This window comes from Octopus bimaculoides, chromosome 4, assembly GCF_046866305.1.
Source record: "Octopus bimaculoides isolate indiv1 chromosome 4, ASM4686630v1, whole genome shotgun sequence".
NCBI lineage: Eukaryota > Metazoa > Mollusca > Cephalopoda > Octopoda > Octopodidae > Octopus > Octopus bimaculoides.
In genome coordinates, this window is record NC_142931.1 from 93,485,379 (window position 1) to 93,498,744 (window position 13,366).

General features: G+C 36.0%; 1 protein-coding gene across 2 annotated transcripts in view; it reads right to left on the bottom strand.

The window, feature by feature from the left end:
* Nucleotides 1-12,654, bottom strand: part of LOC106869755 (E3 ubiquitin-protein ligase RNF113A-like) — a 68,774-nt gene extending 56,120 nt beyond the window's left edge. For both annotated transcript variants that reach the window (XM_089351008.1, XM_089351009.1), the window contains exons 1-2: nt 12,533-12,654; nt 3,354-3,427 (exon numbers count right to left, since the gene is read on the bottom strand). In XM_089351008.1, coding sequence (XP_089207134.1) covers nt 3,354-3,427; nt 12,533-12,653 — 195 coding nt within the window. In that variant the 5' untranslated portion in view covers nt 12,654. The remainder of the gene's footprint in view (nt 1-3,353; nt 3,428-12,532) is intronic.
* Nucleotides 12,655-13,366: the final 712 nt, after the last annotated feature.

Consider the following 13,366-nt stretch of genomic DNA (forward strand, 5'->3'; position numbering starts at 1 on the left):
CAAATGGTGTCAGGTCTACTATCCCTGAGTAAAAAGATTATGTGTAAGGGAGGTAAGTAGTTCTAGACGTGGTGCAATTAGGATCGATATAATACTGTAATATGAATGGTTGATGGAATGTATGGGGATTAGTGATATTGTTGGTAAAGATAATATGTATATATATATATGTATAAATAATATATAAACATATGCATATATACATACACATATATGAATACCTACATATATATGTATATATACATGCATATATGGGTACAGGACATAAAAAAACGTGGACAAAATGAGAAACGAGAACATAGAAAACAAATGTTTTTCGAACAACGAAAAATACAGAGAAACAAGAGATGCAACATAAAGAACATTCCCTTCATCAGTTGCCTCCCCCCGTTTTATTTACACCGTGTTTTGAAGGTAAGGACAACACGAGTCTTCATTAAAACAGTCCTTCCTGCAAAGCAAATTAAATAAAATTTGGAATTTTTTGCAAAGGGTGAAAGTGGTAATGAAAACAGGACATTGAGAACAAAACAATAAAAACAAATAGGGAGGACTGTTAAGCCAAGACGATGTGAAGTAGTGAACGCTGGAAAAACGAGCTTTGAGAAGAGACAGTCATTAGGAAGGATGTGGAAGAAAGACAGATGGATGGCCATTAGTCACGTGAGCAATGAGAGAGTCAAGGAGGAAGAGTGAGAGAGAGGGAACGGTGAAGAGGAGAGAAGAATAGGGAAAGGGTGGAAGAGAAAAACAAAAAGGAAGAAGAACAAGAGAGGGAGATAGATAGACAGAAAAGAAATAGAAAAAGAGTGCGCATCGTAATTACTAAGTTAAAACTTACTTGGAAAAGGATGTGTGGCGTTCAATCATATAATAATATATAAATATATGAATATATTCATAAATATATGTACATACCTACATATATACATGTATATACACATGCATATATGGGTACAGGACATAAAAAAACGTGGAAAAAATGAGAAACGAGAACATAAAAAACAATAACATAGAAAACGAACATTTTTCGAACAATGGAAAAAAACAGAGAAACTAGACATGCAACATAAAGAACATTCCCTTCATCAGTTGTCCCCTGTTTTATCTACTGTTTTGAAGGTAAGGACAAGATGCGTCTTCATTAAAACAGTCCTTCCCGCAAAGCAAATTAAATAAAATTTGGGATTTTTTGCGGAGGGTGAAAGTGGTAACAAAAACAGGACAGTAAGAACAAAACAGTAAAAGCAAACGGGGAGGGCTGTTAAGCCAAGACGATGTGAAGTAGTGAACGCTGGAAAAGCGAGCTTTGAGAAGAGACAGATAAAAGCATGTCTTGTCATTAGGAAGGAAGTGGAAGAAAGACAGATGATGGCCATTAGTCACGTGTGAGCAATGAGAGAGTCAAGGAGGAAGAGTGAGAGAGAGGGAATGGTGAAGAGGAGAGAAGAATAGAGAAAGGGTGGGAGAGAAAAACAGAAAGATTTGATCGTGTTTTTTTACATATATATGCATATATATGTAAGTATGTACATATATGTATGCATATATGCGTACATTTATATTATTATATGATCGAATGCCACGCATCCTTTTCCAAATAAGTTTCATCTTAATAATTATGATGCACACTCTTATTCTATCTCTTTTCTGTTTATCTATCTCCCTCTCTTGTTCTTCCTTTCTGTTTCAAATGCATTCTCTTTCCTGAACATAAAATATCCTCTTCCTGGGTGACAGTAACTTATATGTCAGATTGTTGCACAAGTTCTAGATGTTTTGATGAATGAAATCAGAAAGGTTTGAAATGATTTCATCAGCATTTACTTGTACCAAAAAGCACTCTTTCGACAGACAGCACACTGATCTCATAAGTGTCATGTGGTGGAAATAAACGCTGTTACCAAACTTTCAATTCATCATTTCTTCTTTTTGTTTGCATTTCAACTTGTACATATGTACTCCCAAATGCATACAAGCATCCTTTATTTTTTAATTATTATCTGCTGAGGAGCCCATTTGTAACTCCAAGGATCAAAAGGTGACCTTTGGACAAAATGGGTTGAGAACCTTTGCTCTAAGACTTCACCCAGTAATCTATCAAGCCAAGTTGCACTTTTCTCAATACATACTTATGACTTCCCTCCCTCATTCTATGCCTCCATCGTAGATGGGTAGATTTGTTAGTACATATAATCAAAATAGACAATAGCATAGTAGACAAAGCCATGAAGGCTATGAAGACAGGAAAAGCCTCTGGCTCGTCTGAAATAACCACTGAGAAGCTTAAAATATCTGGCAGCGTGGATTATAGTCTAGTCACCTGTAATAGTTAATTAGGTTGTACATGAAGGTCTCATACTCAATGACTGTTATAGCAGCACCATAGTCAACTGCTACAAAAGTAAAGGCAAAGCCTTAGATAGAAATAATTACAGAGATATAAAATTGTTGGATCAGGTGATGAAAGCTACAGAGACAGTCATAGGCCAACTAGGGACAGGGTTAGTCTAGATGAGTTGCAGTTAGGTTTTGTGTCAGGGAGAAGTACCACTGATGCTATATTTCAGGTAAGGCAGCAGCAGGAGAAGTACCTAGCAAAAGACAAACCCCTGTACTTGGCTTTTGTTGACATGGAGAAAGCCTTTGACAGGGTCCTCCAATCCCTGTGGTGATGATAATGTTGTATGCATGTATATATTAATATTCAGCAGAAGTAACAGAATGGCTGAAGGTTCGAGAGTTTTGTGCGTTGGCACTTATCAAAGTTTGATAAGTGTCAGTACATGAAACTCTTGGACCTTGAGTCATTCCGTTACTTCTGCTAATTATTAATAAAAATATACATATACTCATATTTTGAGCTCTATTTTTCCTGTTTACATCAACATACCTGTTTGTGTGTGTGTGTGTGTGTGTGTGTGTGTGTGTGTGTGTGTGTGTGTGTGTGTGTGTGTGTGTGTGTGTGTGTGTGCATGCGTGCGTGTGTGTGTGCATGCGTGTGCACACCTTTGTCTAGATAGTATGTGATAGGATGGTCTTCCACAAAAACATGTCTAGCTATGTGAGAATATTACATTGCTTGCAAACAAGTGAGAGTTGGCAACAGGAAAAGCATCCAAGAGTAGAAAATTTGCCTCAGCAAATTCTGTCTGATGCAAGCATGGAAGGTGAACACTAAATGATAGAGATGAGTTTCCAACTTGTTACATTATTTGAGAAATACTTTTTGCATACATTTCATACAGTTAAAAGACAGAAAACATTTAAAAGAGATTTTTTTGACCAAACTTCCCTTTCTCATAGATATTATTCATATTATTTGAAATAAGGTAAACTGTTAATACACTTACACTCTGAACAAGTGGATTCTTACTGGTAACACCTCTATGTTGTAGACATATTGTTGTGGATTCTTTTTCACTCTCTGTTACAAAATAAAATGCAATTTTTCAGATATAATATCAACACACACAAATCATACACATGACAAAACTATAGGCTAAATGCATTACAAAAAAGCATATGAACCAATTGCATGAACCAGTTTTTCAAAGACTCAGAGATTCATACTGTAAAGTACACTAATTTTCTCATCTACTCATGTACAATATTGTATTTCTACCTAGTGATTCTCTCATCATAACTTCAGCAAGTACTGTGTGAAGTCTATGTTTAGCTAAAAACATTATAATAGGACCAAAGAAAAACAAGTTGTCACTGGTACTTGGAAAAAATAGTTAAAATAATATTATACATTATTGTGTACTATCTTATCTTCCTCATAATCATCACTGCTTTACATGTTTTCCCTGCTACCCATGGGATAGGTCACCCCAGTTAACATTTCTCATTCAGAGTTACAACCTTCACGGAAAGTTCATTCATGTTACCTTTTAGTTGCCATTCATACATGTTACCTTTTTGTCATGGCTTCTTATTTCTTTATTGCCCCCCCCCCCCCCCCCAGGGGCTAAACACAGAGGGGACAAACAAGGACAGACAAAGGGATTAAGTTGATTACATCGACCCCTGTGCGCATAACTGGTACTTAATTTATCAACCCCGAAAGGATGAAAGACAAAGTCGACCTCGGCAGAATTTAAACTCAGAACGAAATGGCAGACGAAATACCACTAAGCATTTGCCTGACGTGCTAATGCTTCTGCCAACTCACCACCTTTTTGTTACCTTTTTCTTACCTTTTTGTCATGGCTTCTATGATTGAATGCTCTTCCTATAATCAACAATTTTACAGAGTACACTAAGTGTATTTTCAGCAGGAGCACTAGAGATGTTATCACACCTTTAACATGACTAAAATATCCTCTCTACAATCAATAATCAGTCACTTCACATAACGTACTCAGTATATTTTATCATGCACCAAAACCAGAGAGGTTGCCTTCTCAAGGCCTCTCAAGGCAAACATAACCAAATCTGTGAATAAAAGGGGAAACCATTCATGGGGTTACTTATTCCTGGTCACAATCCATTTAGAAATCAAACACAAAAACACAATAGTTAAGTTAGTGATAACAGATTTAAGAGAGTGAGCTTTAAATATCTATCATCATATCATCATCATCATTTCGTAAATAAATAAACACATACATACACACACATATATATATATATATATATATATATATATAAACAAGAAGGTGAATAATACATGAGGGTACAAATACTAAACACTTATATATATATAAATATATATAAATAAGGATAAGATCGATATTTAAATACTGATCTTATCAAGTGGCCAGCATGGGAATAAAAACCATCAAAGGTAATAATTATTTGAAATTATAATTTAGGGTATCTAAGAGATACCACCATGCTGGAAATAGCAGTCAAATTTGACTCTAAAACCACAATAAATGTTCATAGAGTACCAGGATTATGTGAAGTAGTTGTACACTGTCAACTTAGCGTGACAGCCCCAATAAAGAACTCATACTACTGCTATTTAGCCCCAGGAAGCTGGACCGCTTCCTAGGGCTAAATAGCAGTAGTATGATTCCCATATTGGGATTGTCATGTTAAGTTGACATTATGCAACTACTTTATTGTAATTATGTGCTTTTCTGAATATATTCCACTGATGAGGCAACGCATTTCTTAAGCAGAGCCAGAAATCTGGGATCTGGAATTATCCAGCAATTTTTGCTAGTTTATTTTCTCTCTTCGTCTTCTCTATATGAACATTTATTGTGGTTTTAGAGTCAAGCTTAGACTGCTATTTACACCATGGTGGTATCTCTTAGATACCCTAAATTTTAATTTTAAATATATATAAATATATATATATATATATATATATATATATATAAATAAATAAATATAGATACACATATATATATATATATATATATATATAAATAAATAAATATAGATACACATATATATATATATATATTTATTATATATATATATATATATATATATATATATATATATATATATATATATATATATATAAATATATATATATATATATATATAAAATGTTAAATCTCTGAACGAGGTATAAACAGTAACTGCACAACAACGCGAAGTATATTTGCCACTTAAATGCGGCTAGACCCTGAGGGTGAATGCTACTGTTGCTTTTAGCCCCAGGAGAACATCTCCTCCAGCTGGCTATTGACACACTTTCTGTGCCCTGTCGGTATTTGCAAAGGGAAGTCATCCTTCCCATCATCGATCTGATATGATACGCACGGACCCGGGTTTCTGGGTATTTACCCTTCATCAGCATATGATAATCACCGATCTTCGATGCGAAGCGCTCCCAATGCAAATACATATATACTTTTTCCAGTGATGAAAATTCACTGATCTCAAAAAAGTGTAAACAAGCAATGTTAAATCTCTGAACGAGGTATAAACATAATCCAAGGCCTCTGCTAGGGGTGCCCCAGTCCACTTATGTGTACCTTTCCTTCATTGGACACTAAACTCCACTTGCGAAGACATGTTGAGGCAAGTGAAATCGAAATCGAACTAAATTCGACGACTGGCACCCATGCCAACGTTTCTTTCATTGGACACTGAATTCGGCTTGCAAATACCTGTTGGGGCAAGTGAAAGCGAAATCGTGATGGCACCTGTACCAGTGGAGCGCTAAGAGCACCGTCTGAGCGTGATCGTTGCCAGAGCAGCAGTCTGGCTTCCGTGCCAGTGGCACGTAAATAGCACCATTTGAGCGTGACCATTAGCAGCATCACCTTCCTGGTGCTTGTGCCGGTGGCACGTAAAAGCACCGACTACATTCTCGGAGTGGTTGGTGTTAGGAAGGGCATCCAGCCATAGAAACTCTGCCAAATCAGATTGGAACCTGGTGTAGCCATCTGGCTCACCAGTCCTCAGTCAAATCGTTCAATCTATGCTAGTTTGGAAACGATGATGATAATGATATCATCATCATCATCATCATCGTTTAACGTCCGCTTTCCATGCTAGCATGGGTTGGACGATTTGACTGAGGACTGGTGAAACCGGATGGCAACACCAGGCTCCAGTCTGATTTGGCAGAGTTTCTACAGCTGGATGCCCTTCCTAACGCCAACCACTCATATATATACATATATATATATGTATAAATATATATACATATATGTATAAATAGGTATATATATATATATATATATATATATATATATATACATATATATATATACACACACACACGCATATATATATATATATATATATATATATATAAATAAATTCAGATACATATATATATAAATACAGATCCACATCAATAATATATATATATATATATATATATATATATATGAAAACATATATATATATGTGTGTGTGTGTGTGTGTGTGTGTGTGTGTGTGTGTGTGTGTGTGTGTGTGTGTGTGTGTGTAAAAATATGTGACACTTAATCGGTAGCCATGATAAAACTCCGAGTTCCGGATGCCGGGGTAGGAGCCCACGCCAACATCTCTTCAGTTATCCGTCCATTGAAAATTCCTGTGAAAAATGACCGTTAAACAAAGGGAAATTACTGTGTGGTTGACCGTTATTAAGACAAAAGACCTAATAGACCGCTAAGTAAGGGGAGGGGAGAATGTGTGTCTGTGAGTCTGTCTGTGTGAATCCCTAAAACTTGAGAACTACACAACCAATTTCATTCAAATTTTACACATGCCTTACTTACTGTCCAGTTAGTGTTTTAGGCCAAAAAAATTTTTAACTTCTTGCCTAGTGCGAGCCCAGTGCAATATCACATCTCCACTATTGCAGTATTGTGTCAAAAGTGAAACAATAACATCTCTCTATTCTAATGTCAGACACTTTCACTTGAATAATTTCACTTTAATACTGAAACTATTAAAGTAAAACTTATTAAAATACTAGCAAAGATACCCGGCGTTGCCCGTGTTACATACAATTGAAGGATGAGACTTTTCTCTTATACTTCCTGTAAGGAACTGGAATAGATATGATTCAAATTTCATCAAAATTGCACATGAGGGTTCTTTCCCTCTTTACACACCCTAAAAAAATTCTAATCATGAGACATGTATCCCATACTATGTATCCCATACATGCATCCAATCTTTATGCACATATTCCAAAATTTCAGTCTTCTGGAACCTGTAAAAAGGATTTTGTTCCTGAAAAATGGAGCTCATGGAACTCTAAAATGTGGGAATGAAGGCCCCTATTGGGGGTGGGTGTATTAATGTCAACCAGAGAAGTTGAATTGTTGGGAATGTTTTTAACTTGGGTCTTATAGTATACCTGTATATATGTGAGAGTATAGTTTCACTTTAATAGTTTCAGTATGAAATTGAAAGTATTAAAGTGAAAGTATTTGAAATTACAGTAGCGACATGTTATTGTTTCACTTTTGAGATGTAATACTGAAATAGTGGAATAGTTTCAGTGTGAAAGTGAAAGTATGTGACATTACAGTAGAGTGATGTTATTGTTTCACTTTTGACATGTAATACTGAAATAGTGGAGGAGATATGATATTGGTGCGGGCTCGAACTATGCAAGAAGTTAAAAATTGTTTTGGCCTAAGACACTACATGGACCCTAAGTAAGGCATGTGTTAATTTCAAATGAAATTGGTTGTGTAGTTCTCGAGTTTTATGGATTCACACAGACACATATTCTCATCTTTATATACCTGATATTTATGCGCATATTCAAAAATTCTAGTGTTATGGACCCTGTAAAAAGGATTTTGCTCATGAAGAATGAAGTTCTTGGAGCTGAAAAATGTAGGAGTTAAGGCCCCTATTGAAGGTGGGTGTGTTAATGTCAAGCAGAGAAGTTGAATTGTTGGGAATGTTTTTAACTTGGGTGTAATATGTATTGTTTGAATTTCTTTGAAATCGGAAATATATGTATGTTCACTGGGTTTGTAAAAGAGAGTAAAGCTACAGGAAACCAAAAGACGAATGATCACGATAATCAGTCGGCTACCCGAGCATAGTCATTATTACTCCCCAATGTAGGATTCCTCACCATACAGGTGACAGACACAGCTGTAAGATGCATTACGGATCTATAGCAACTGGAAGGGCATGACCCAATTGAAATAAGAACGTGTGAAGTTTGGAGTAAAGGGAAATGAAAGTGTCGCCTCTGGAGTTTGCAAATGACCACTATACCGATAGGTAACTGCAGAAAAATTTACAATCAATAAATGTCTTAGAACAACCAGTCACTCATCTGGGAAGGCCTTGAAATCAACTGGGGACTATGTGTGACTCAGTGATAATAAAATGACTGAAAGGAGGTCTGCAACGAAATAATTTTACTCAACACTTTGCAAGTGAATCAGTGGAGGCAAAGATGCGTCTCATTTACTTGACAATTTATGCACCACATTGCAGAAATCACAATGTAAGTATATCTGAAAGGATAGTCTTACACTGTTGTACCGTTGAATTACAAATAATGCTTATCTGTTATGTTCGGTAGACCCTATAGGTTCAAATAGTACAACTGTATTCGTCTTTGCTTAGGAAAAATGACTAAATTGTGGGTGTAACTTCTAAGAAGAAATTTTAGAAATATTACTTTATTTGTGTGTAATCTGTAATTTGTGTGCATTTGTGTGTAATCTGTTGGTTAAAATTTCATCAACATCAAAAATATATGAATTTTCATGGTGGTTATGGCCGTTATGCATAGAATATAATTTCCAAATTTCATAAGGATCCATTCAGTACTTTTTACGTAGTTTTGGATAAAAAAAACATGACTAATGCTTGCGTTTGTGTGTATGTGTGAGTGTATATATGTATAGATATCTGTATGCATGTATATATGTGTACATATTACATGTACATCTATATATACATCTACACATATGTATATATATATACATGTATGCATACAGATCTATATATATCTATACATATACGTGTACATATACATCTATATGTATACATATACATCTCTCTCTCTTTGAAACCATTAAAGTGAAAGTATCTGTCATTACAGTATCGAAATGTGATTGTTTCAGTTAGTGGAATAGTTTCATTTTTAAAGTGAAAGTATTTGACATGAGTGTTTTTGTTTCACTTTTGACACGTAATACTTAAATAGGGGAGGAGATATTATGTTGCTGTGGGCTCGAACTATGCAAGAAGTTAAACATTTTTTTTACTAAAACACAACCGGGACCCTAAGTAAGGCATGTGTAAAATTTGAATGAAATTGGTTGTGTAGTTCTCGAGTTTTAGGGAAACACACACACACACATTCTCATTTTTACATATATAGATTTTTCTTGTTTCTTCAACTTACCGAAGTTAGGGTTAGGGTTATGAGTATTTTTGCCAAACCCTAACCCTAACCCTAAAACCCTAAAGCTAAAACCAGTACAAACGCATGAACGATGTTATAAATAACAGTACCACCAATAGTTGTTGTTGACAAACAACGGCACTAATTTCATTCAAGGGAAGATCCCATTACACCGCTAGAACGTCTTGTTTACATTCTACAGCAGTTATTGGGTTCACGTCAATAGACGTCAGTGATTGGTTGAAATTACCAAAATACAACTTTTAACATGAAATAAATTCGAATATAAAATTTTTTCTCTGTTCTAGAAGACAAAATATACAAGTATATGAAGTTTTTAAGTGTTTCGGTAGAAAACACACTAAATAAAACATAGATAAAAAGTGGCGCCCGCCAAATCAGAAAGATCTCAAACATGTTTTGCCGCGCACTCGCGCTAGGTAGTCGTAGGATCGACTAGTGATGACTCGCTAGCGCGGATGCGCACACCGGGACCACTCTTCTTCAATAGTAACCGTGACAGTAATCTTTTTGTTCCAGTATTCACACAGGTCACCTGTATGGTACTTAAATGAACAAAATTTGTTTATAACAGCAGGCAGATTAACTACAAAGTTAGTCTTTGTATGTGGCAGATGTTCAGGTGCAATAAACACTGTAAACAAACAGGAAACAACTTCTATCTCATTCCAGGGAGAAAAACTAGAGGTAGTTGATAGCTTCCGCTATCTGGGTGACCAAGTTAGTAGTAGTGAGGCAAGACCTTCGAACATTGGGCCTCACCGAGGCGATGACTACTGACCGAGACCTTTGGAAATGTGCTGTGCGTGAGAAGACCAGGCAAGCCAAGTGAGATCGTTGCCAGTGCCCCTGGACTGACTCTTGTGCAGGTGGCACATAAGATGTACCATCCTGAGCATGACCGTTGCCAGTACCACCTGACTGGCCTTGTAGGGTTTTCGAGCGAGATCGTTGCCAGTGCCCCTGGACTGGCTCTTGTGCGGGTGGCACATAAAAGACACCATTTTGAGAGTGGCCGTTTTCGTGCGGGTGACACGTAAAAGCACCCACTATACTCTCTGAGTGGTTGGCGTTAAGAAGGGCATCCAGCTGTAGAAACTCTGCCAAATTAGATTGGAGCCTGGTGTAGCCATCCGGTTGCACCAGTCCTCAGTCAAATCGTCCAACCCATGCTAGCATGGAAAGCGGACGTTAAACGATGATGATGATGAACAGATTCTTTAAATTTTAAAATTTCGTGTGGTAAGTATGGAGACGCACAACGTATTTTTGACGGAATGGGGAGTGTAAATAAAAATACTGTTTATTTTTTAGTTGTATGCTGTCAACTTAATGTGAGTCCCCTGAAGGGAATAATACTACTGTTGGTTCGACCTGGGAAGCTGCACCGCTTCCTGTCGGCCTTGACACATTTCCTGTGTCCTTATGTTTACAAGGGGGAGACAAGCACCTCCACCCAGCTAAGCCTGCATCCAGAGACATGTTTCTGAGTCTTTGCTCGTCATCAGTCTGGAGTAGCATGACTTGCTAGTCGAAGATGCCCGTCAAGCTCTTGTAAACATAATAATTCTAGTGAAATACATTCACTGATTTCAAATTTAGAAATAATACATTTCTAAATCTCTCAGAGGGAGATTAAGTTGACAGCATACAACTACTTCATCGTATCACTACTGCATAAATCTCTCTGAGAGATTTAGAAATGTATTATTTCTAAATGTTTACTTTTTCTCTGAAATTTTATTCCTTCACCAAATTCAAAACGTACTTCACATTTTATACTTTCCTCAAAAATACATCGTACATTTTTCGGCGAAGGTAAAGAATACGCACACCCGGTGGTTAGGCTTACGCCGAAAACGGGTGGTGTGCGTATTCTTTATCTCCGCCCATTTTTCCATGTTTATCTTTCGTGTTTATGGCAGTACATAGTATTTAGATATATAAAGTAGGTATGTAATTTAGGAACATAAAAGTACTAGGTATTTTATCGGCGGACTTATGATGTAAGCATGTGCTAATAAAACGATTATAACTGGTGTTATTATAATCATTTAATCATTGATATACTTTGACAGAACATGAATTCCGTTCGTTAAAAGTTTAAGATGCGTTGTTACAAATAATTAGTGCATTTCAACTATAATGACGAATTAATTAGCAACCAAAACTACATCAGTGTAGAAATCATGAACCAAACTTGACACGAAAATTCTAAGATCCATAATAACTGCTGTCTTCTTTTAATTTCAACAGTACTGTTTGAACCAATATAGTTGTAAGTCTATACATGCATTAAAAAAAAAGCATCCTTTTATGCTGATTTGTTTGTATTTAAAACATAATGTAAAGGAGTGCCCATTACCTAATCTCCTTCCATCTAATAGAAAGTATTATTTGAGCAGATTTGCTTGCTATTTCCAGCACAGGTCTCCTCATAGGCAACACTTTCATATGACTTAACATTAGCTTCAGCATATCAATCAGCGAAATAGCTACACGAAAAAAAAAGAAGTATAAGTGATACAACTGATAGTCGGCCAGTGTTTATAAACAAAGAAAAGGTGTTTGGGAGTAAGGTTTTGGTTTGTTTTTTTCCTTTTGTTATTTTATGGACAATCACAGAAAATTGAATTAAGCGTGCTTCTTACACAATCACAAAATACACAACAAATATTAATCCATTTATATCAATAATATTAAACTAAGAAGTTATACCTTCCGATTCACTACCACTTCTTTTTCTCGTTCGTGTAGATTGCTTTCGAGAAGATTTTTTAAATTGGAATTTGCCAACTAAGCCTTTTGGCTGTTCTTCCGACGTTTCTTCCATTTTCATTAATCTCCGATATATTGTTAATTCTGATTGGTTGAATGTCTACTAACCAATCATGATGCGTTTTTTAATACACACAATCACTGTCTAAATACTTGCTAATGTCTGAAAGTAGTAATCCAGTGGATTTTGATGTGTGTGTTGTTCTACCAGCTGGTGGGCATGGGGCCCGTACAGGTGTTTCTACACCCAAACAGTTTTGGTCAGTCTTAGATAAACCGCTGATTGTTTATACTGTTCAGGAGTTTAACAGGTAAGTTGAAACTATTTGTAATAAATTGCTTTGAATGTGCTGCTGACGTAATGCGACCTCAGAATACAAGGTGCTGTTTTCATTTTCGGAAACTAACTTTCTTTTCAATTTGGAAATAAATGATATCAACTATAATATATATTAATTGTCAAATATGGATGTTTTGAAATTCATCATGTAGAACCTCATCTCTGGTATAAAACGGAAATGACGTACGAGAAGGGGTGCGTCTTAGCAGCTTACACAAAATACTACATATTAATACAATAATACCTACCTTTTATATCACACTCCAAACTATGAATCGAAATTGAACACATGAAACTTACATTATTTGTCTAACAAGTGACTATGGAACGAAGTAATCCATTAGAGATGCATTATTTTATGGTTTTATTTTTCTGGTCAATATAAAGATCCTCACCCATTAACGAAAACAAAAAAAAAAGCCCAGCCTGCTGGG